The sequence below is a fragment of the Stigmatopora nigra genome, chromosome 2, assembly GCF_051989575.1.
Source record: "Stigmatopora nigra isolate UIUO_SnigA chromosome 2, RoL_Snig_1.1, whole genome shotgun sequence".
Classification (NCBI taxonomy): Eukaryota; Metazoa; Chordata; class Actinopteri; order Syngnathiformes; family Syngnathidae; genus Stigmatopora; species Stigmatopora nigra.
The window spans coordinates 18062510-18085539 of NC_135509.1; the positions used below are offsets into that span (position 1 = coordinate 18062510).

At 37.5% G+C, this 23030-nt stretch overlaps 2 protein-coding genes across 2 annotated transcripts; one reads left to right on the top strand and one right to left on the bottom strand.

Moving 5' to 3' along the window:
* Positions 1 to 864: 864 nt before the first annotated feature.
* Positions 865 to 17865, bottom strand: ccdc73 (coiled-coil domain containing 73). The gene is made up of 21 exons (XM_077740102.1): positions 17831 to 17865; positions 15016 to 15094; positions 13799 to 13942; positions 12340 to 12411; positions 12167 to 12238; positions 11496 to 11531; positions 11271 to 11345; positions 10409 to 10447; positions 9156 to 9291; positions 8451 to 8530; positions 8171 to 8296; positions 7590 to 7649; positions 7313 to 7417; positions 7021 to 7092; positions 6764 to 6877; positions 5751 to 5922; positions 3567 to 5524; positions 2933 to 2993; positions 2707 to 2843; positions 1954 to 2018; positions 865 to 1409 (listed from the first exon to the last, which is right to left on the bottom strand). Exons 2-21 carry the CDS (start codon positions 15046 to 15048, stop codon positions 1250 to 1252), a joined length of 3717 nt encoding a protein of 1238 aa, XP_077596228.1. The 5' UTR covers positions 15049 to 15094; positions 17831 to 17865; the 3' UTR covers positions 865 to 1249.
* A 268-nt stretch (positions 17866 to 18133) lies between these two features.
* On the top strand, positions 18134 to 22968 carry LOC144186706 (DEP domain-containing protein 7-like). Its single transcript, XM_077710567.1, has 12 exons — positions 18134 to 18323; positions 18503 to 18682; positions 19100 to 19241; positions 19335 to 19427; positions 19503 to 19696; positions 20013 to 20214; positions 20323 to 20462; positions 20572 to 20718; positions 20841 to 20983; positions 21564 to 21689; positions 22225 to 22300; positions 22566 to 22968. The coding sequence occupies exons 1-12, from the start codon at positions 18158 to 18160 to the stop codon at positions 22763 to 22765; spliced, it is 1809 nt and encodes a 602-aa protein (XP_077566693.1). The 5' UTR covers positions 18134 to 18157; the 3' UTR covers positions 22766 to 22968.
* The last annotated feature ends 62 nt before the right edge of the window (positions 22969 to 23030 follow it).

Sequence of the window (23030 nt, forward strand, 5' to 3'; positions counted from 1 at the left end):
TAGCAGTAAGTGCAGGAAGATGGACCATGGGGAGACATTGTGCTAACCATGAAAATATGCATCATTAATTTTAATGGGTTAGCCGAGCGAGTCATGACAGAGATAACTTAGATCTGGAAGCACATCCTTTAGTCCCCAGAAAGTTCCCAAAATATACATATTTATAATGGGTAAACAACTCAAATATATACTGTACCTATATCAGGTAAACAAACTCCTCTGGTGACCAACATGCTGATCTCAAACTAAGGGTCCCAGAATGACAAGTTGCTCAACTACCTAAGAAATGACAAGTGAGAATTGGTTGGAAGAAGCAGAATAAAAGTGAATCAGTGGCAGTCCAAAATTCTCTGTGTATGTGTTATTCCTTAATCATCTGAATAGTTAATCGCAAACTTTGATTACAATATGTGAATATGAGTTACCAGCTGAATTGAAAGAAAATATTAGCTATGCAAGTAATTCCACTTCTTCACTGTAGTATTTCGAGAGCAATTTGTCTACAATTAGTGGCCAACAATCTGTGGTGAGATAACTCATGCTAACCTGGGGCCAAATGTTATACTCAAAGGGAACATAAAGTTAACAAGAGGCTAATTAAAATGTTTTAATTTGACTTAATGTGCGCTAATTGATGTTTTTGTAATTACAATGAGCAAGGGTGAGTTAATTGTTGTCTCTAAATCTATGTTAATTGGTGTGGGTTATTTTTATTCCTGACCGACCATGTCCTAAATTGTAATTGCAGCAAGAGAAAGAGCAAAGATGTGTTGAGTTGGAATGCCTCTGAGACATACTAACCCCGTTGGCCATTAAAGACTAAATGCTAATTAGCTATTAATACTATTACAACATACAACAAAGCGTATCCTTTGTTGTTTATTAATCGGAGCAGGCTGTGTAAAACAAATTTCAGGTTTAAAAAGAAATTGATTTTAACATGTATGATGTATGTACACCTTTTATATATATGTAGAAATATTTAAAAAAGGATCAAACATAGTAAGTAAACGTAAATCAATCAATCAATAGGTTATTTAATTTGCTCAAGAACACTAAACATTCTAACAAAAATATATGCTACTTCCATGTCCCCCTTTCAGCTACAGCAAATATAAATATGGAGAAGGAAAACCAGTTGAAATTCCAACAATATTTAAAACTGGTCACACTAAAAGTAGAACAGTATCATTGCGAATATTACTGATTTAATATTGGACACTTAAACCTGTACTACCATCATATTCGGTTAGTTCTGTGTCCGCCTTCGCTTGAACTGGTGGACACTTTCTGTTTCTAAAAACTGTTCAATTTTTGATAGCTGGGCTCTGATAGATGAATGTTCTTCCTGGGAGCCCCGGGATTTCAAATCAACATCAGGTTTTGGAGGTACAGTGGGGACAGAGGTCCTATGAAGAGAGGAAAGCAAACAAACAATAGCACAAATGATGTAAATCTTTGGAAATAGATTTCAAGCCTTGCTGTTTAGTAATTTTAAAAGAATGTGGTTTGGGCTTTTAATTTTTTTGTCTTTGTACACCACAGCTATAAAACAATTGTTGCTAAAATACTACAGGCAATGAACTACAAATCTAGTACTGTATAGTAAGTAAACAAGGTCAGGTATTCTATAACAATGTACAGTCAGCATTAGCTAAGAGCCCAATAGAGTATAGTATAATAAAGTGAGAATCAATACATCCGTGACAATATTTCCAAAATAAAATAACAAATGAGGAAATACTTTTTGGGGGATTTCATAACTTGGATCATTTTTGTATAGGTGGTATATGAGGTAATCATTTTCATATAAAAAGCTTTGAATTTCATACCTAGAGGCATTCGTAAGTAGAGGTATGGCTGTATTATACATTGAACAAAATATTAAAATTAGGCACTCCCAGATATTTGCATAGATTTATACTATTTATCCTGTATATACTACACACATACCCAGAAGGAGTTGACCATGTGCTGGAGACTGGCCATGTAGAAGCAGACAATGACGCTCTGCCTTTCTATACAGACACAAAAACAAGAAAACTGTAAATCCCATTGTTGTGTAATACCTTGCCTTCCACAAGGCCTCTTGTCGAACTCTAACTGATGGACACAGAAAATGCAGACAATAAACAGTATCTACTTCGAAGAGATAATCCAGGCCCAGACTGAGCTCATGTAAAGTTCCCACTATTAAGACTCCAGCCAGGATTAGGAATTTAGTCTTTTTATATTACTGGACCATTTTGTTTCTCACACTTCAACTATGTTGCACTACATATCCCTGAATAATGTGCACCTGGTTCTAATAAACCAAAAGCGATGGCAGGCAAGGTTAAGAGTAGAGTGAATGGGAACGTGTGAAATGTTTTTTGTATAAGTGAAAATGCAGGTGCATAAAAGCCCAAAAACTGAAATGTAAGGGGCAGATAATCAAATTAGAAGATTGAAAAGGAGACAGACAATTATAGTTCAACCTTTTTTTTTATTACCTTTAGTAACACCCGAATAAATGTTTATATATTTAAAAAATATCTATATAACGATGTCATCTAAGCCCGTCAATGTCTCATGCAGTGGTTTAGTGTGAAAATGTATTATTCACATTTTTTTAGGGTGAAATTTGTGATAAAACTGCATAGTAATAGTAATTTTGACGTACAAAGTGGTGACCTTAGTATTTAGAAAAATGATTCTGTAACTTACATCTGTTGCTGCTGTGTCTCTGAAGTTTTTTCCAAAAACGTTCCAGCCAGTCATTTTATGTTTCCGTCCAAATCCTGCGGATGCAGAGGCATTGGAGGCCTTCAACAAGTCGGATGCCCTGATAATCATCAAAGGTTCTAAGAAGAAGGGAATAGTATATAAAGTTATGAACATTAGGCAGTCTCTATTCCACAAAAAAACAGTCTGTAGATCATATAATCATTACCTTTACTTTGCTGGGTTGAGCAGAGAGCATTGCATGCATTTTGCTCTGACACAGGGAACTTCTGAAAACACAAAGGTGAAATTAGAATAACTAAGTTTGATATGAATCCATTTCTTCTTTCTTGATTTATCTTGAACAAAAAAAATACAGGCAAGCAAATGTTTAGTCCTGTTATCTTTCTTTTGAACGCAAATTTTAATCCTCTTCAGTTTGATATTACAAGTATATCATACAAATTGAAAATCTCTTTCTTTATTTTTGAGTAATCATGAACATAAACATTCTGGCAAACAGAAATAACAGACCAAATACATAATCTGTGCTTCTGTAGGTTTCAACTACTGATGGAGGTACCAATTTTCTTACTGCAACTAATGGTTATATTGGAAATAGTTGTCTTTCCTAGTACATTCAATCAATGTGTGCCATGCAACAAAGCCTAAGTCTATTAATTACGAGTTACATCTATGGACTTGAAATATAAGCGGCTAAAATGATACACTTGAAAATGCACTACGTACGATTGGCTGGCCACCAATTCAGGGTGTCCCAAAGTTAGCTGAGATAAGTTTCAGCAAACCCCCACATGAATGAATGCAATACATTTTTTACCCAGATTTTGCTGGAAGTGTACCTGAACATTTGACTGCAGAATGGAGTCAGGAGTACCAATGGATAGCACTGTCTGTTTAGAAGCATGCCAGTCAAATGATGGCTGATGAGTCTTTAAAGCAGGCAAAGTGGGTAATTTGACAGCATCACAAAGGGTTTCTTTTATAACTGCCTGCTGAAGGGATATAGTGCCAACATCAAGTGTTTCCACATGACCATTATTTGATTGAAATGACCCTGATAAATCACTTTCAATTTTCTTTGAAGCCTCTCCATTGTCTGTGTTGGAAATTATCAAATCTTCATCAAAAGTAACAGGTTCCCTTTGGGATGCATCACTTTCCAAAATGGTTGTTACCGCTTTTGACTCTTCTTGTATACCCTCATCAGGAGTTTCAATTACCGGATCAACAATAGTTTTCTTGACCTCCTCAAAATTAGTATATTCTGCCATTGTCTGATTTGTCACTAAGTCAGGTGATTCACTCAGAAGCTCTGAAAATGTTGTGTGAAGAGTAGATATTGATTCATCCACTCCCACTTGTTTAGTTTTCTCAATCACTGAATGGTCCCCAGTTGGTGAGGACTTGACTCTCTCTGCATTGGTTTGGACCTCTGATTTACATGAGTCTTGAGCATCTTGTGCAAGTGAAATATCCCCACTATTGAGATTTTGGTCTACAGCACAATTCAAGTCTTTAAGTATCTGCCCTTCTTTTATGTTTACAAGACTGTTGTCAGCAACCTTCTCTGTGAGGTTTTGATAACAGTCCGCCTCACAGACGGTGCCTATTTCCAGACTGATGACCGTAGTGTCAATGTCCGGTGGGGTGTTGCTCCTAATGCTGCAAGTTGCCTGGGCCTCCATCTCTGTTCCTGTCTTTCCTCCTTGATTCTCTCTATACCTGAACTCTGCTGTTTTTCCTTGTTTAGGTTTGTGTGCACCCAAACTGCTTTTTTCTTGAATGTTCCGACTATTTGCAGCTTTGGAAATAAGAATCTCATCCCACTCTTCAACAGATATCTCTTCCAGCTTACAGACAGTGCCTATTTCCAGACTGATGACTGTAGTGTCAATGTCCGTTGAGGTGTTGCTCTTAATGCTGCAAGTTGCCTGGCACTCCATCTCTGTTCCTGTCTTTCCTCCTTCATTCTCTCCATACCTGAACTCTGCTGTTTTTTCTTGTTTAGGTTTGTGTGCACCCAAACTGCTTTTTTCTTGAATGTTCCCACTATTTGCAGTTTCGAAAATAAGAATCTCATCCCGCTCTTCAACACATATCTCTTCCAGCTTACAGACAGTGCCTATTTCCAGACTAATGACCGTAGCGTCAATGGCGTCAATGTCCGTTGAGGTGTTGCTCTTAATGCTACAAGTTGCCTGGGACTCCATCTCTGTTACTGTCTTTGCTCCTTGATTCTCTCCATACCTGAACTCTGCTGTCTTTTCTTGTTTAGGCTTGTGTGCACCCAAACTGCTTGTTTCTTGAATGTTCCCACAATTTGCAGTTTGAGAAATAAGAATCCTATCCCGCTCTTCAACACATATCTCTTCCAGATTATCATCTGTCTTCCTTGACTGGTTTTCATTTGTAGACCCTTCATCAATTTTTTCACTTGTATTTTTCACGTTGTCCTTTGCTATGCCGTCTGCTTCATTTTGGTTTGTGCTCCCATCTTTAAGCCTTCTTTTGTTGGTCTGTAGGTCATTGCTCAACAAATCTGTATTTGGTTGGTTGATTCTATCAGGTGAGCTTTCAGTGATACCCATGTCATTAGTGGCTGGCTGATGGGAAATGGAGCTAGTCACATTTGGCACTTGATTAGACATGCTTCTGTCTGCATTCAAAAGGGCACGGTAGCTGTCTATTCTTTCCGACACTGCCAAGAGATTTTTGGGTGATTGAATTGAAAAGGCCCTCTCACATTGAACTTGAAGCTGAGTTTCAAAAATCTCATCGAGCTTTAGGGGTCCTTGTCCTGAAAGAAAACATTGTATAAGTAAAGAAAAATATATATTTTAACTTATAGTTATACACTGCTTTGACAAAAATATGTCCAGTACATTAGAAAAAAAACCTAAATGCATCAGTATTTTTCTGTTAAATTCTTGGAAAGTGTCTAAAATATTATAACGTGCTAAATCCTTGAAGAACAACAAGGGATAAAGCATGTTCATCTCTTTGTTTATATTATGTTGGCTGACCTCCCATTTCACCATCCAGTTTAGTCTTAGCACTCGTATCTTCCAGACAGTCCAGGATTCTGTTCTGAGAAACGGCTGAGTTCTGCAGGCTGCCAAAGAAAGAGAGCATGGAGCTGGATTTGGGTTCATCAGGAGGTCTCCCTCTCGATTCCGTAGCTAAACTTGGGAAAATCTGAGTAAAAAGACACATGCTACATTCAAATGCAATCTATCGTGCGGCTAAGAAGAAACATTCACATGTCTAAAGGTGACTTTGAATGATTAATTTATGAAAATATGTTTCACGACTTCTGATGTCATTTTATCTGGTATGCAGGAACATTCATATTAAAAATACTCAAAATTTCCTTTCTTACAGCTATTTTATTTGATTGTAGATTTTCATCAATGAGTGGCGTACCTGATTGAATTTTAAATGCATTTAAAGTTAAACTGTGTGTCAGTGGCCAAGTTTATTGTATTAAGGTCTCACATGACCATTAGCGAGTGAGTGTGCAAGAATCAAAAAGTGAGACGTCATTGCATAGTGTTCAGTATGACGTTACACCAGAGGTGTTTAAACTGGGACTGCAGTGGGTGCGGGTTTTCGTTCCAATCCATCGAGAGGAATCCTTTCTACTAATCTTGCGTCCTACAAGTGCAATCAACAAATCGCTTCTTGTTTTCACAGAAACCTCATTGGTTAAACAGGACCCACTTTGGGCCCTGAGAACTGGTTTTCTGACTCCTATGTTACACTTTCACTGCTTTTAAAGATGTTTGGTTGCAGAGCTGTATTCCTTGCTACATCAATTATAATTGAATTATGAATCAGATTGATGACAAACATCAACCAGGTTACACAGGTTTTAGCCATCCTTTGCAGGAAACAGCCGTAAAAAGCCGTACTTCTGCATTTGAAGACTGCTATTCAGTTTATTTGTCAAGGTTTCCCAATTAGGTTATGTAAGGAACAGCAGCTATAATTGATCATTTTCACCAATGGATAACAATCACGCCAAAATAATGCATACCTCTAACTCGTTTATAGTGTGGGCCTGCACTTTGACCTGTGCACACAATTCATTGTGTTTTTGTTGAAGGTCATCATGTACTTCTTTCAGTGCTTGAAAATCTTGCTGTACTCTCTAGACCGTAAAAACAAATTGTCTTTTGTTACAAATACCACCACCAAGTTGAGTTCATTTTAAATCACAATTTAAAAAGGCCCTTTTAACAGAATAATATCTATTTGTCAATTCCATAAGGACAAACCACAAGAAAAGCTTACCATCAAATGAATAATTTTTTCTTTCATTAACTTGGTTTTCTCTCGCATTTCTTCATGTTCCTGCTCAAGGGCCTGGAGAAATAAATAATCACAAAAACATTCTGAATAAAAGTTGTTCATTTATATAACATAAAGTGTCTAAAACATACACAGAAAGAAATAAAAGTGTTTTTTTTCAGGGTTTTTTTAGGATGATGCAAAAAAATAAGCAACATTCATAAAACCAAAGAGGGTGCCAATGGCTGCGAAATGTTCATAAAAATAATTATAGCATGGGAACTACAGTTCTGACCTTGTACTGTCCCTCCTGTGTCTGCAGCTGCAGCTCTAGTCTATTCACAGCATGTACCTGGTTCAAAAAGAGCTGCTGGGTGTACTGCAGGACATTAATGACCTCCTGGACAGTTACACAAATGTAACATAAAAATACTGTATATCCAGTAAAGCAAGGCAACAAGAGCAACCTATCTTGTTTAACAATATAGCAATGTATTGCCATGAAAACATGGACATTTTGACATAAATTGTAGACTATAATTGTCATCTTGTCACTTAGTTGAATTACTCACTTGTTTCTCTGAACTCTTGGCAACGTTCTCTTCTCGTAGTTTGTTATTCATTTCCTTTTCCTAAACATATCAACACTGGTTGATTTCCAGTTTAGTATTTTGCCTTTTTATACATACTGTATTTTTCGCATATAAGCCACCCCCTGATTCATAATTTTCACCTCCATATTCAGGATTGTTATAGGGAGTAAAAAAGTGTTACTTTTCAAAGGAAAATCTTAAGAAAAATGATCACGTGGTGTTTCTGAGATACAGTATGAATCAAAACCACATTATTAGTATCAATATCATAAGGAAGTTAGTAATTCATCCAGTAATGGTTGTTTTCTTACAGCAAAACAGAAAATAACCAACAAATAGTAAATGTTAATTTGCCGACCTCTACTAGTGACAAAGAGTATAGCAACGCTGTAAATCTTGTGAGCACAAGCCATACGTAGCCTTGATTCAGTCTATTTTTTGTTTGTTTCAAATACGGCTTATATGCGAGAATATATGTTACTTTGTGTCCAACACTGAATGACAAACGTGTTTGTCTGCGATTTGCCAACACAATTGTATTTTTTTAAATTGTTGGTTACCATGCTCAGCTTGTAGCTCAGTTGGTTTAAATGCTGCTTTGTCTGGTTCATTATGCCATTGGAGTTGTCCTGCTGAACCATTGACAACTTTGTCTGAATCAGTTTGGTGTTGACCTCCTCCACCTCCTGAAAAGCATGAGTCTTTCAAACTAAATGCTTAAAGAGTTAAAAAGCTGATACATTTTGTACAACCAAGATGTCACCTATTTTAAACCCCGTGAAATGATCATACATATGGATTATTCATCTTTTGCTGAATAAAAGAAAAATTATACGGTACCTTCATTAAACATTGAATGGTTGCTTCATGTTTTTCATTTGTAGCTGTTAGTTTCATATTTCTTTTCATGACTTCATCAACTGGTATACAAAGCACACACAAAAAAAACACATCTGAGCTCAGTGGGACAGAAAGAATGTAATTGACAATTTAGTGTTCAACCAGCCTAACCGGCATCTTTTTGTGATGTGGGACGAAACCAGAAAACCCATAAAAAACCCACGTGAGGACAAACCTGGGATAGAAGCCTTGACCGCAGAACAGAGAGGTCGACGCTCTAACCATACGTCCTATGGGTAACCAGTTACTATTATTTTAATTTAAATATGGTTTCTGAATGAGGGCAAATGCGAAACAGACAATTTTAATGCTGTGCAATACTTTTAAAATGTGTAGAAAAATAATCTGTCAACCAAGATTTGCATCATAGCCGGCAATTCATTTCTTACAGGGTGGTGTAGGGCAAGATAAATTGGTGCCTATCGCAAACAAACTGGCGTGTGTGTGACAGACTAAGTTCCCAAAGGGGAAAGATAGTGAGTAAATGTTGTCTATAACTTTGTCCCGGAATTCAGTATTCTGGAATGTTAATAGTATGTACATAAAGGTTTTGATTCAGTTATTATGTTCAATTTCACTTCATATAAACGTAAAACCAAAAAACTATTTATAGCTATATTTCATTTGTACATATCCTCTAATTACCATTCTCCTCTAGTTGTGTATGCGATTTCTTGAGTGTGGAACACTGCCTTGCTAGAGCAGCAAAGCGTTTCTCAATCTCTCCTATTTGGATTAGGTGACTGTCTTTTGACCGACTCTGCAATGTTTGCTTCTGTTCCTGTGGAAGAAATACAACAGAAATATTAACCACAGCTCTGCATAAAACCAACATAATGGGCCCTTTATTTGTGGACTGATCCTGTGTCCTTTGGCATATAACACGTCGCAAATATATTTTATTGCTGGTACATACCTAAGTGTATGTGGTTTGAAATTAAGTGCACAAGTCTCAAGCAATATTAGAAGTGGAACTTCACAGTGATGTTATGTCCCAAGAAAAAACTGCAAAACTTTAAGTCGGACTACATCTGCAGGGGGGACATGATTGAATTTGATAAATTGGACTTTGCGGAGCGATACAGCTCAATCGTTTTTTTTTCTAAAATAAAGCAAAAAGGTACAAGAAAGTTTTAATTTCATTTAATTGTTGGTCAGAAAGCAAGAGTGATGAGAAAAACGTTGGGGACTGCTGATCTAGGTCATTTGAATCTCAGGCATGTCTAGAGTTAGATGGTGTACCACAATAAGGCCCAATGCAGGTCCCTATGAATGCATTGAAAATTTGTATAAATCTAGCCAGGGTCCTCATTTGTCAATGCCACAAAAAGAAAATAGAATTTGGTCCTTGGAATTGTTATAACTTTGTCCCTTGAATAAAGTTGTTAAAGAAGTTGCGGTAAACAATTATATGCCTGACATCACAAAGCAAAACAAGAAGTCACAATGATTATCTACTCTGAGAAACAATACTCCAGTCAAAACAGTTGAGACTCAAGTGTAAACATGGGCAGTGTCTTTGAGGGATGAAGGCATCAGCAAAGTCCATGCCTCATGGAGCTTTAGCGCTTTTCAGACTGTCATTACAATTTGATTGTCTGTATCACTCGTTCTTCAATAATTCACTCCCTTGACTCTCATTTCACTCCCTTCTATCCCAATAAACCACCCTTTCTGTAACTCCCTGACTGCCACTGCCGTAGAGTTCAACGAAGCGAGGTCCTGTTATAAAATATTTTAATATTGTCATGGCAGTTCAAGTGTCACACTCTCCCTCTCCGCCAGTGGAGATGAGATCCTCCATCTAAAGGCAGATCTTATTTCCCCACACTCATTTAATTTTTCTCACTCCCACCTAGCTACTCTCAGCTATTGGAACAAGTTTAAAGCCTCCTTACCAACTCATTTGCTTTCTTCTCAAAGTTGTACTTCAGAAGCTGCAAGACAATGCACAGCAAAATTGACATGACAGTTCTGTATCATGATGATGATTGCTATAGAATTGGCCCAGAAACTGTTTGCTAGTATTAAAAAAAATCATCATTAATATACACACAGCATCCCATACTGATAGAAGAACATATCTAAACACAGAACAAAATTAAAGGTACAACTATTTTGTTTTTATTCCAATTATTAGAGTTGACTCAAAGATGTATTGTATGATGTATTTCTACATCAAAATATTAACATATAACCAACTTGGAACCAAACTAATCTAAGTGCATGAATATCCATGAAACACTTTAGAGTTCTTTTAGTTCTTGAATCAATTGTGTAAGCTAGTGGAAAAAACAAGCGGACTACTGCCAGAATCCAATTGATCCATATCTTACGTCTAACCTTTACGGTCTCATTATTTATGTCAAAACATTTGGTCAATCCACAACACAACTGTTGCAGAGTGGTGTCAAGGTGTCTCTGTGTAAGTGACCCATATGACTGCAGGGTAGGTAAAGTCTCCTGAATAAAATATCCTGAAAAAAAGGCACAATTGTCTCCATACAGGATGACTGGTCTTTTAAGTGCAGTGGCCCATGGGTTATGACTATTTGTCACTTCTGTGGCGACGAGCCCGAGGACAAATGCTATAGGAGCCAATTTGGCTCAGTCCATCCGCGCTTGACTTTGCAGAGGACTTCTGTTTCATAACAGATCTACTGTAAATCAGGAGTTCCTTTTTTTAAACAGGAATGAGAAAAAAAATGAAGTCATAAATGCAATGGTCTGAATAGAATAAATGGACAAAGAGTTTAGTACCTGGAGTGATTTCAGCTCTTCTTTCAAGTTGCTAATCTCCTTCTCTTTTAACTCAGAAATGACCTGGAATTTTCCCTGAAATCATTTGTCTGAGTGTCAAACAAGCAATAAATGCTATAGCTCAGGGCAAAAGAATGTGTTCCAGGGGCCAAGAGGGTGCAATTGGGATGAGAAAATTTACTACCAAAACAGTAATTGATTTCACTGGAAATAGGATGGTCTTACCTTCTCCTCTTCTCTCTGTCTTATTTTTATCTGACACTTGAAAAAAAAATAAGATATAAGTTGTCTGAGGGTCATAAAAGAAATGTATTTTTTAAAAGAAATCCTGTACAAGTTGTACATCTTATCCCATCTCCTTTTCTGAACCGCTAGTCCTCACTAAGGTCACGGGGGGTCTTGGAGCCTATTCCAGCTTATTTCAGGCCACTGGCGGGGGACACTCTGAATTGGTGGCCAGCCAATCGCAGAGCACAAGGAGACAAACAACCATTCGCTCATACCTAGGGGCACTTTAGAGTGTCCAATCAGCCTACCATGCATGTCTTTGGAATGTGGGAGCAAACCCGGAGTACCCGGAGAAAACCCACGCAGGCCCGGGGAGAAAATGCAAACTCCACACAGGTGGAGTGACCCAGATTTGAACCCAGGTGTCCCTCTGTGAGACTGACGCGTTAACCACTCATCCGCTGGTCGGCCTGGCATTGTTCTCTTTAATAAGTAAATGGCAGGGCATGAGGACGAGTGGATAACGATTTTCAGTTCAAAAGTGAAGAAAAGTACATTTGTAAAATGTGTTAGATATGTTCCAGTTACATTTCCAAATGAGCCTAATGGAAACACTTCAATTTATCTTAATTCAGAAGTAACGTTTTGAAATTGATTATGAAACATGCCTGTTTTTCAACATTGATGAGAGATTCTGCATGGTGCTTTGCAGCTGTTATCATTTGGTTTTGTAATGACTCCTGTTGTGATCAGAGAAACATCACAAAAAATGACAAAAAAAAGCATTAGTAAAACCATTGATCTTGAATTCTGACATGTAAACACTCACGCCCAGTCTAACCTTCTTCCACTCGATCTCCTGTTTCTCCAACACCACTTTACTAATCTGGTTTTCATATTGTGTTTCTGCATCCTGAACCATGAAAAGATTTGTGGTTAAAAAAAGAATTAAGACTTAAATTCAACAAAATTATGTTCCATAAAAGTGTTACTTGCTCTTTCTATTTTTTTTTAAAGATACTTAAATTCAGCTACCGATTCAATGTGAAGAACCCTGTAAAAATCTCTCATGTCTCATCTCATCTCATTTTCTGAACTGCTTTATCTTCATTAGGGTCGCGGGGGCTGGAAACTATCACGGTCAACTCCGGGCCAGAACTGGAGACACCCTGAATTGGTGACCAGCCGATCGCAGGGCACACCCATGCCTAGGGGCAATTTAGCGTCCAATCAGCCTACCATGCATGTCTATGGAATGTGGGAGGAAACCAAAGTACCCAGAGGAAACCCACACAGGGGGAGAACATGCAAACTCCACACAGATGGACGTGGCCTGGATTTGAACCAAGGACTCCAGAGCTGTGAAGTAAACGCGCTAACTACTTGCTCCACCGGGCCGCGCCCCAGTGAACAATATAGTCAAAATACACGAGGTATAGTACAAAAGTAAAAAAGACCACAATAGATTTACCATATTAAAAATGTATACTGGAAATGATAATACACATTAGCATAATTAATAACATAAAACCTTATTATTAATATAAAACGTAATTAATAATATGAAAAGTAATATTAAAGCAGTGATCAACTTTAAATACTGTCAAATTGACAGCAATCACTCTTCCTGTTTTTTTAAAGATTTTAATTAAGGAATCTGCTTGTGTCTTGAATGAATCCAATTATTTGACAGCGATAGCTGAACTGTAAAGTTTTTCTCTTCAATATGGTTCATGGTCACATGATAGTACCATTAATTAGAACATACTCGAATTGCAGCCTAATAAACAACTTTCATTTATAGCTTTACTTTACAAGTGAGGTAGGCGTAATATCGTTTTCACTGTCTTGTCAAACCAATGGAATACCAAAACGATGACAGGCAATACTCCTTAATCTCTGCCTTGAATGGAGCTGCCTGAGGAGGAACAGACTGATTTTCCAGTTCACATGACAATAACAATAAAACTGAAATTGCAAGAAAACAGTCAACATAAAATTTTTGCTACTTTAACCTTCAAGTACATTGACAATGTGCAGCCAGGTCTAATGTGTTTGCTAGAGGGTGGAATCAGGAGTCAACCGCCCCCTCCACACACAAACAGTACTATTGAGAAACAACTCAAATTTTTACTTATTGTTCAAGGGCCAAATGGCATGTGTGACCTTCAGTCTGATATAGACTAATATGACTCATACCAAGGAAGTTAAAAGATACATAGCTTTTCAGGTCATGATAACAATTGTATTCAATTATATAATAAATAAGGTAGGTTAGTCATCTCCTACTTTAATTGTACCCTTCGAATATGCAGCTCCTCTACAGCTTCAAGCAAATGTGTTTTAAATTCCAGCAAATGCAGTAAGATGGTTGGTCTTGGCTTTTCTGGTTGATGCGGAGTGCTTATCAAAGATCTCTCTTCTGGGGTTACTGCCTCGTCTGCCTAATTGAGCATAATTCAACATTAATCAACATTGAAACTTTTCAATACATACCATTCAATCAATAATCTCACAAGGGTCGTGTGGGGTGTTGGAGCCTGCTCCAGCCGAATATGGGCACCAGGTGGGGGACAGTCTGATTTGGTGGACAGCCAATCACACGGCACAAGGAGACTGATAACCATTCATGCTCACACTCACACCTTCTGGCAATTAGGAGTCTTCAACCCTGCATGAATATGGGATGTGGGAGGAACAGGAGTAGCTGGAGAAAACCTATCCAAGCCCGGGTAAAACATGCAAACTCTAAACGGTGAGGACCGACCTGGGATCGAACTCCCGACTCCAGATCAGTGAGACCGACGTGCTAACCACTTTATGTGTGTGTGTGTGTGTGTGTGTGTGTGTGTGTGTGTGTGTGTGTGTGTGTGTGTGTGTGTGTGTGTCTGTTTGCATGAGAATCTGACTTAACAAATTGACTTGGAGACAGTCAAAATAAGAATTTGACTCTCAACTCTGCATCGGCATTTTAGCACCTTAAGAACCTTACAACATTAAAAAAAGGATTGGAAACATTTCATTTTACTGTCATGCATCGAGAATTGTAAGTTTTGAGGGTATTGTTAAATCAGATTCTCAACAGTTGAAAAGGGATAAAGCAAATGAAGGTGTTGGCGGCACATTGGAAGAGTAGTTAACATGGCCCCTATACAGTTCTGACATTCCTCTGTGGAGTTTGCATGTTCTCCCTGTGCCAGTGTTTTTTCTCTGGGTACTCCAGTTTCCTCCCACATCCCATAAAATGCAAGATAGGTTGCATACTCTAAATTTTCCTAAGGTATGAGTATTAGCGTAGATAGTTGTTTTTTTTTTTAATTGTGCCCAGAGATTGAGTTGAAACCAATTTAGTATCTCCCCTGACTACTGCCCAAAGTAATTTTAACCCATTTTTAAAATTTAGCATTACATAACTGATGGATCTCTTGCAATACACAAAACTGCCCCAACACAAAGTTTGAAAATCAAATCATGAAACATGTCTAAAATTGGGACTGAGAAACAAAGTAAAGCTTACAATTGTGCTGAGTGGGAGGAGTCCAGAATCCATACTGTTCTTAATTATGTTGGATTAATGTAGGCCTGTTTTTCCTCACCTGAGCAAAGGAACACATTTTACATTAGAAAAATGTAAGGACATGCCACCAAACAACAAAATCACATAATTTATGCCAGGCTGTAAAACACGTAAAACAAATAAGAGTGCACAGAGCTACTGCCACTGGCTTCCGCGTGACGACACCAACTTGGGAAAAACAATTAAAAAATTAAAAAAAAAACATTATTTGGACAACGTCGGCGGGCCGAATGTGGCCCGCGGGCCGTAGTTTGCCCATAATGAGAATCTAGACTGTGAATTAAACATGCGATAGATATAATGTAGAAAATAAAGAATTAAAAAACTGTTGTTTAATTCAAACTCACAAGTGTATCCTCTCACTTAATACTTAATTAATAGTTATTTTATCCTCTGCGGATAATAATAGTCAAAGATTCTAACAATTACTATTAGATTTGAATATTAGGTTCAAGGCCTCATAGCATTTGCTAATAATTATAATGTAACGCAGTGACTGTAAAATGACCATTCTTTTTCTTTTCTTTGTTTTAAAGCATTTATACTGTAGAGAGGACACTTTTATCACCAATCTAGATTAAAATGAACCACCCCATTGACAATAATAGAGGTCAAAGCAATTACTGCGAGTACACAATTTGCCCTGTCTATGCTTTTTAAATTATCTCAGTAGTTTAATCCACCCAATAGAATTTTCAGTACAAATGCACGTGTCTACATAAGTCAAATTATACACTCACGCACACACACACCTACACCCACTCCCCCACACACACATGGACACAAACAAAAGGAAAATATCGCAAGAAGTGGGAGGTTACCGTAAACCAGTGATCTGTTAATAGAACAGATTTTTTTTCTCCCATTTTCCCCACACAGGTATCAATCTTGTTGGGGGACTTAATGATCCCTGTTACAAACCGCTAACTTAAAATAATCAAACAACACAATGACCCCAGGATGAGAGAGGTGAAGTGCAAGTGTGCTTATGTGTCAAAATATTATGTGTGTGCATTTGTGTTATGTATACATCATCATATTCATGCGTGTGCGAATGACTACAGGTGTTATAGTTTGGGCAGTGTTTCCCAACCTTTTTTGAGCTGCGGCACACTTTTTGCATTGAAAAAATCTCAAGGGACACCACCATTGGAAAATCTTGTCATTTAAAACTATGTCACCTAAATTAACAATAGTCATTCTCATCAAAGTTTTATCAGTAGGAATCACATTCACCCCCAAAATGATTCCAAAATCAAATTTTTCACACTGACATAATCTCACCAAAAGTTGATGTCTGCAAACCCTGAATAACTTCCGGTTCGAGTGATGCAAAAATAAGTAATGTCATGTTTTTAATCATCTGATTTCATGATTGGGCAGACCAGTGGTTAGCTCGTCGGCCTCACAGCTCTGGCGTCCCGGGTTCAAATCCAGGTGTCATCCACCTGTGTGGAGTTGGCATGTTCACTCTGGGCCTATGTGGATTTTCTCCCACATTCCAAAAACATTTATGGTAGGGTGATTGGACACCCTAAATTGCCCCTAGGTATAGGTGAGTGTGCATGGTCGGCCCCCTCCTCTGGCCTGAAGTCAGCTGCAATAGGCTCCAGCATCACCTTGAACCCAGTTAGGATAGAGCGGTTCAGAATATGAGATGTGCAATGTATGACTTCTCTACAAATATGATTTAAATCCCCTAATATTACGCAAAAAAATGCACACATAGACGTCAACAAAAGTTTATGCTCTAGACACCAAACAACTTCCGGTTCATGTTAGCGAAAAATAAGCAACAAAATGACTATTTCACAATTTTAATCTTGTAATAGTATAATCTATAATTTAACGTTCATCATATTTTGATTTTAACCTTGTAGTTGTTCAATTTTAATCTCATTACATTCATATTATTTTTTCTCTCTGAATATTACTTTGTATGACTATGACAAATTCCCGCAGCACACCTGAAAAACGGTTAATCCAAGCTAATAGTTAGGAGTGGTCTATGTGGCAAAGACATCAAATTATGATTTTTACAAAGCAAATCACAATCTTGCTATTGTGTGTGGAGAGAAGTCACGCATATGAATATTCTGTGAGATAAATTGTACTATTACAAAATTGAAGTCATAATGTAAGTCATACATTGTAATAATACAATACAAGAATAAAATCGAAATTTACACAGAAACAATTGTTAATGATTTACGAACACTAAATTAAAGTTGTATTGTTGCTTATTTTCACGTTATACGAACCTATAGTTGTTTGGTTCCACAAACTTTAAATTTTGCCAATGAATGCATGTCTGATCATAAAACTGCTTCTGTTGTAAAATTAGGACATTGAATTAATATTAGAGAAAGTAAATTGTAAAACAAGATATCAAAGTCATTATAGTGGGACATATTTTTATGTCATCTGAACTGTAAGATGTTTAGGGTCCACCTTTGGCAACGTAAGGTCGGTGCAAAAAATACAAATTCAAATAAATTTTGGATATCTTATTTGATTCCTTTTAATACACTTTTGATGACTTTATAATGATCATGAAGTTTACACGCTAACCACTCATTCACCGGGCCGCCTAAATTGCTAATGCAATGCTAATAATAGACTTCGCCAGCATGACCAATGCAAGCCTTGAATTAAATGGCAGTACCAGGTTTATACACAATTTAAGTCACAACGAAGCTATTCACATTGTAACTTCATATAACAAATAACCGATTTAATATAGAAGGCTTCCTACCGTGGAAACCTTACACGAAGCTCATGCTCATTGACCGAATGTAAAATGGATAATGGGTATTTTGCTTTTAATTACAGCTGTCCCCTCCCTATAAATACATATTTATACAATTTATTATATGCTTGCTTTCATAGTTTGTAACAGGAAATAATTTTCCTATAGTTCTAGAAAAATGACTGTATTAAAAAAATAAAGATGAATTGATTATTAAATCCGCGCAACAAACGCAAAGGGAATTCATTGGAGCTTCTAATGTAACTTGTCACAATATCGTTGCGCTGTACTTTAGCGGCATCTAGTGTTCACACTTATTAAAAAAATAAAGGCATGGCAATACTGAATGGGAAGGCTGATTGCCATTTCATAGCCACCTGTTTGTTGTTAACTATAAGCGTGTTCTCCGATTTTTCCCCAAAATATGTAAATATGTCAACGATTAAAGAAAGAGCTGCGGCGTTGAATCTTGAAGAGAAACTACGTACATCTCCTCCAGGTATGTTTAAAAAAATCAAACCATGATGTATTAATAAAAACGTCTTTTTTTTCTTTTTACAAATGTGACTAATTTTAGCTTTTTAAAAAAAATTAATCCGCTTGTGATAAGCAAACCCTCTATAGAGACATTGGATGGATTGATAGTGAACTATCAATGACTTGTACTTCTATTTGGAGGGTTTACCGTGAAGGCAGCCCAGTGTCGGTCAGTGGGAAGTGGCCTCATTTCCCACCTCAAGAACTCTTTGGAAGTGAGGCGTCGTCGAGTTTATCTTTTATCCCACAATGACTGCTTCCTGGGCTGTGATGTTGTGGACGCTGTGGCTGACTACATTGCATCTGAAAAGGCCTTGGAGGGTGAGGCTGCAGCACGCTATGGTGGCACCTTTCTTCAGTAATATTTGTGCAGACTACTCATTTCTATTTTTTCCCTGAATTATGTAATTGTATTGCTAGTGTTCAGTTTGATGACCTAAAATGCAAGTGCATGGGACATTCCCTATGCTAGGGTTGAATAAATGAACAAATGGTGATGGTCTTCCAAAAAAGTAGACAATGCAACACGTGAATTGCATCACATCTTAACTAATTTCCTGCCATTCATAACGATAGATGATCAGTTCAATTTGACTGCCAGGATGGCCTGTGAATGTTCATGTTTCAGTGCTACTGACCGAAAAAGATTGGAAGCTCTCCCAGTCAAACTGGATTGGCTATGTAGCACAGTCAATGGCACCCAATAAACCCAATTACTCTTTTCCTTAAAAATATAAGGGGCCACAGCAAGCCGGGGGAAAATCGTAAATGTATGCCAAGATCTGCTGAACTGCAATATTTTTGAGGCAGTAGGAACTAAAGTGTTTGGCAAAGACAAGAAACAAGCAGAATTTCAGGACAGCAGGAGTGCTCTTTACAGGTTGGTCTGACCTTGCACTATGTAGAATACAGCAAAAATAAAATAAAAATCCAAGTTATGACTTTGTGGACCTAATTCGATTGTGCCTTTCAGGTTTGTTAATGAACATGCACTTTCAGTGGGAGACATGGAGACGGATTTGCTTCTGTGCAGTATCCAGAAACTCTTGAGTTCTCCCTCTAAGAGGTACAATGTCCATTTGAACATCTAATGTGTGTGACTGCTTGAATTATTACCCATTTGTTGTTTTTGTCATTTCAGAGAGGCTGAGCACAAATATCCCTCTGGGCCCAAATTTGTGATGCCCCCCAAACCTGGCAAATTCCTTCAGACGTCCACTAAAGTTTCTCAGTCCGTTTGTTCTGTCAGTGCTGGTTCAACATTGGAAACCAGAGTGGAAAATTTGAGTCTAAGTCCCAAAAGTGTCCAGATGCATTCAGTTTTACCACAGTCGGGTAAGGAATTAGAAGTTGGCTGCTAGTGGTTTTGACTACTACTATGTTCAGTTTTTCTGTTCTACTTTTTGTTGTCAAATATTGTTTTTCCTGCTCTAAATTGCAAAAAAATACTTAGTTTTCTCAGTTGAACTCATTTTGTTTGCCATTCAGTCCAATAGATTTCTATTCATTTTTGTGTTTACTTTAGAAGGCTGGCAGTTAGTTACCATGTTTCAGTGCCATTGAAAGTGTTGCCATACAATAAATATATCCTGCTAAATGAGTGTAATTCATACAATTTGCCTGCTACACATCTGTTTTGTACTTCCGACAGTGGTAGATAAGGTGTGGAAGGAGCAAACACTCCTTAGGTTATTAAATCTTGTGGACCTTCCCCTACTGGAGGGGGTGCTTCAGATCAGCCAGATCTCACCATGCTCCGCTCCATCACTAACGATGGCTAACAATAATCCTGACCTGATAGACAACAGCAACCACCTCGATAGACAAATCCTCAAAGCCTTTAGGGATTCTCAGTATGTTTTGTCTCTTTACGAAGTATAACAAAGATTATATGAGGTAGGACCAATTTGATGGATCTGGTTAAAGATGTATCATTGGTTTCATCTGACCACTTCGTGTAGAGACGATGTGTGGCTTAGCGCAGCACTGGACTGCCTGGAATTCCTCCCTGACCAACCAGTGGTGAAGCTGAGCCGAGAACTGCCTCTCTTGTTCCCTCAAGATCAGCAGAGCAAAGAGCAAGCTGATGGCATCATGCCAGGCAAGTGCTTTAATGAGAATTAACCGGATGTCAGTGTTTTTGGAGCTGATGTATTTCACAAGGCATTTGAATTGGTATACATAGTAATGGTGTCACTGTCTCTTTCCAGGGATTAAATGTCTCTCACAGAGTGGCACTGCTCATTGTAAAATGCTTCTGTATGGGACATTAGTGAAACACTACAGCAACACAGATAAACCTCCTCTGCTTCCTGACCAAATGACTGATGTATATTCAGCAATAACTGAACTGCTAGGTAGAGATTTAACTTGGCATAAAAAAAAAAAACATTAAACCTGACCTCATAATTTGATGTTGAATCATTTTATTTATTTATTACTGTTGTTAATTTCCTTCACACGTCCTTTCACTTTCCAGAGACTGAAAAATTGATCAGAGCGCTTGAAGCACTGCAGCTGTGCTTAAAGCTACTGCCACCAAACTCCAGAGAGGAACTCAGTCGAATCCTTGCGTTCATGACAGTCGCTGGTGATGTACAAGAAATAAGACTGGACAAAGAGGTGATTATGTGTTGTGCTATCAACATTCCTAACAAAATCCTTGAAGAGAGAAACCAACAATGCTTTAAAAATTACTTGTCGTGCTTACTTTTTGAAGCCAAAAATGTCTGGGGTATGCTCTAAAATGTTTTTTTTTCATATGTCAGTCTACTTCATGTTTTGTTGATCGACAGGAAAAGCTAGAAGCTGAGAAAAAGCTAACACTATATATTGGTGATCCAATTACTGTGACTCCTAAACTAATTATTAGTCAGAAGAACAGTTGCAACTCTGTACTCTTAACTTCTTTTCAAGAGGAAACCAGAGAAGCGAAGAAAACTAGTTAAATGTCTTCGAATTACCTCAATAAATACATAAATAGAATCAGAAATAAGCTAGAGGCAAATACTTATTCAAAGCATTGGAGATGGAATTGCAAGGGCAATGGTTATTATTACTCCACTCTGAACCACCATTGATTAAATTGGGGGCGTCCAGTGGCAAAGAACAAATCTTGTGCTTTTTGTTTTCTGAATTCATTTTTCGGGAAAGATCATAATTCTATGTCCACTGTAATATGAATGTTTTGTTTAATATGTAGGTGGAAAACAGACTTGCAGTGAAGAAGGCTTTTTCCAAAGCCATTCTTAATAGCAAGGCTTTGTCAAGAGAGAGAGGGGATCTGATGCTAGCCTTCATGCTCGGCAACTTAAAGGACATCTTTAAGGTAGGAAAATATTAGAATGCACACATTTAGTGCATTTTGGCGTAGTAACAGACACATTAATCCTGTTGTCCTGCAAAATGGGGTGAAACATTTAGATTGCTTTATGAACTTGTGGAAATGTTCACATATCATCTCAAAGGTAATTTTTGAAACATTGACTCAATAGCCTTTATAGATGTTCTTTAAGTTCCAAAAGCCAGTTTGGCCAAGATCTTTTTTTTTAACTTTTTGAAGGAGTTATTCACTGCAGTCATTGATTAAAATTCTTTGCATATGGTATTTAGAAAAAAATCCTTGTCAATTCAATGTGACTTTGACACTTAAGCACAAATCGGACAATGACGAGCGATTAAAAAAAAAAAAAAGACAGGCATGTAATAATTTGGTGATGTTGTTAATTTTAATATAATCAAGCACTATTTGGGTATGTGCTTGGAATGGATAGTTGGTTGTTCAAAGGTCTTTTTAATTTGTTTCAGCAAAAAGATATAATCTGGTGTGAAATTATAACAGACTTTTCTCCTTTATATCACAGATACCTGGAGCATTACATAAAGAAGTGAGTGACAAGCTGGCTGGACTTGTTCATGGGAAACAGCCCGATGTAACAGGTAAATGTATGTTTTGAATATGAAATGATGAGAATAAAACACTTACAACAGTGGATCTATATAGTGGAAATTATTGACTGTAGAGATAGAAATTTATTTGGATGATATCATTTTAATTGTAATTTGGTTTGACTACGGTGTGTGTCATACTGTATTTGTCCCAAGAACATCATTTCTGGATTTACTCTTGCCTCTCCTGGTAAACATGTATTTCTGACATTTTAATTGGGTTTGGGGACAACTCACATCTTATTTTGTTTTGTAGATTGTCGCATATCCAGCAGGAGCTATGTTGACACTACAAAGACAACCACTGATCAGGAACTGTGGTCCTTGCTTCACATGATTCACCTTGACACAAAGCTCTTACCCAAGGAGAAAAAACGTCGACTGAGGCAGTTTTATCTAGCCCATCCTGAAATATTTAATAATTACTTTGGTGAATCTGCGGTTAACCTGCTTTAGGTCTGCATCTGTCATTTGCAGATAATGCCAAACTGTTTAAGGTCAGCATCCTGGTTGCAATTGGTTTCTTTATCTGGCGGTGGTAGTTTTTTTCTTCTTCTGGAAATTGGGTACTATATTGTTATATATTGGTGATTATGTATCATTTGGTTTGTTTTGGAGTAATCGTGGATTGGGAATAAAAAGCACTACAGTTTGTGAGATATTCTGGATCAATTTTTGTAACCTAATCATTTGTGGGAGAGAAATATGATCCCTGCATTTT

Coding starts and splice junctions, on each gene's coding strand:
- ccdc73 (XM_077740102.1), bottom strand. CDS start 15,048: ATGGATTCTGGACTCCTCCCACTCAGCACAATT. Junction 7,093..7,312: donor CACAGGAGGGACAGTACAAG/GTCAGAACTGTA, acceptor TTATTTCTCCAG/GCCCTTGAGCAGGAACATGA. Junction 5,923..6,763: donor ACACTATAAACGAGTTAGAG/GTATGCATTATT, acceptor CTTTTTACTCAG/ATTTTCCCAAGTTTAGCTAC.
- LOC144186706 (XM_077710567.1), top strand. CDS start 18,158: ATGGCAATACTGAATGGGAAGGCTGATTGCCATTTCATAGCCACCTGT. Junction 20,215..20,322: donor AAAGCCTTTAGGGATTCTCA/GTATGTTTTGTC, acceptor CACTTCGTGTAG/AGACGATGTGTGGCTTAGCG. Junction 20,984..21,563: donor AAATAAGACTGGACAAAGAG/GTGATTATGTGT, acceptor TTTAATATGTAG/GTGGAAAACAGACTTGCAGT.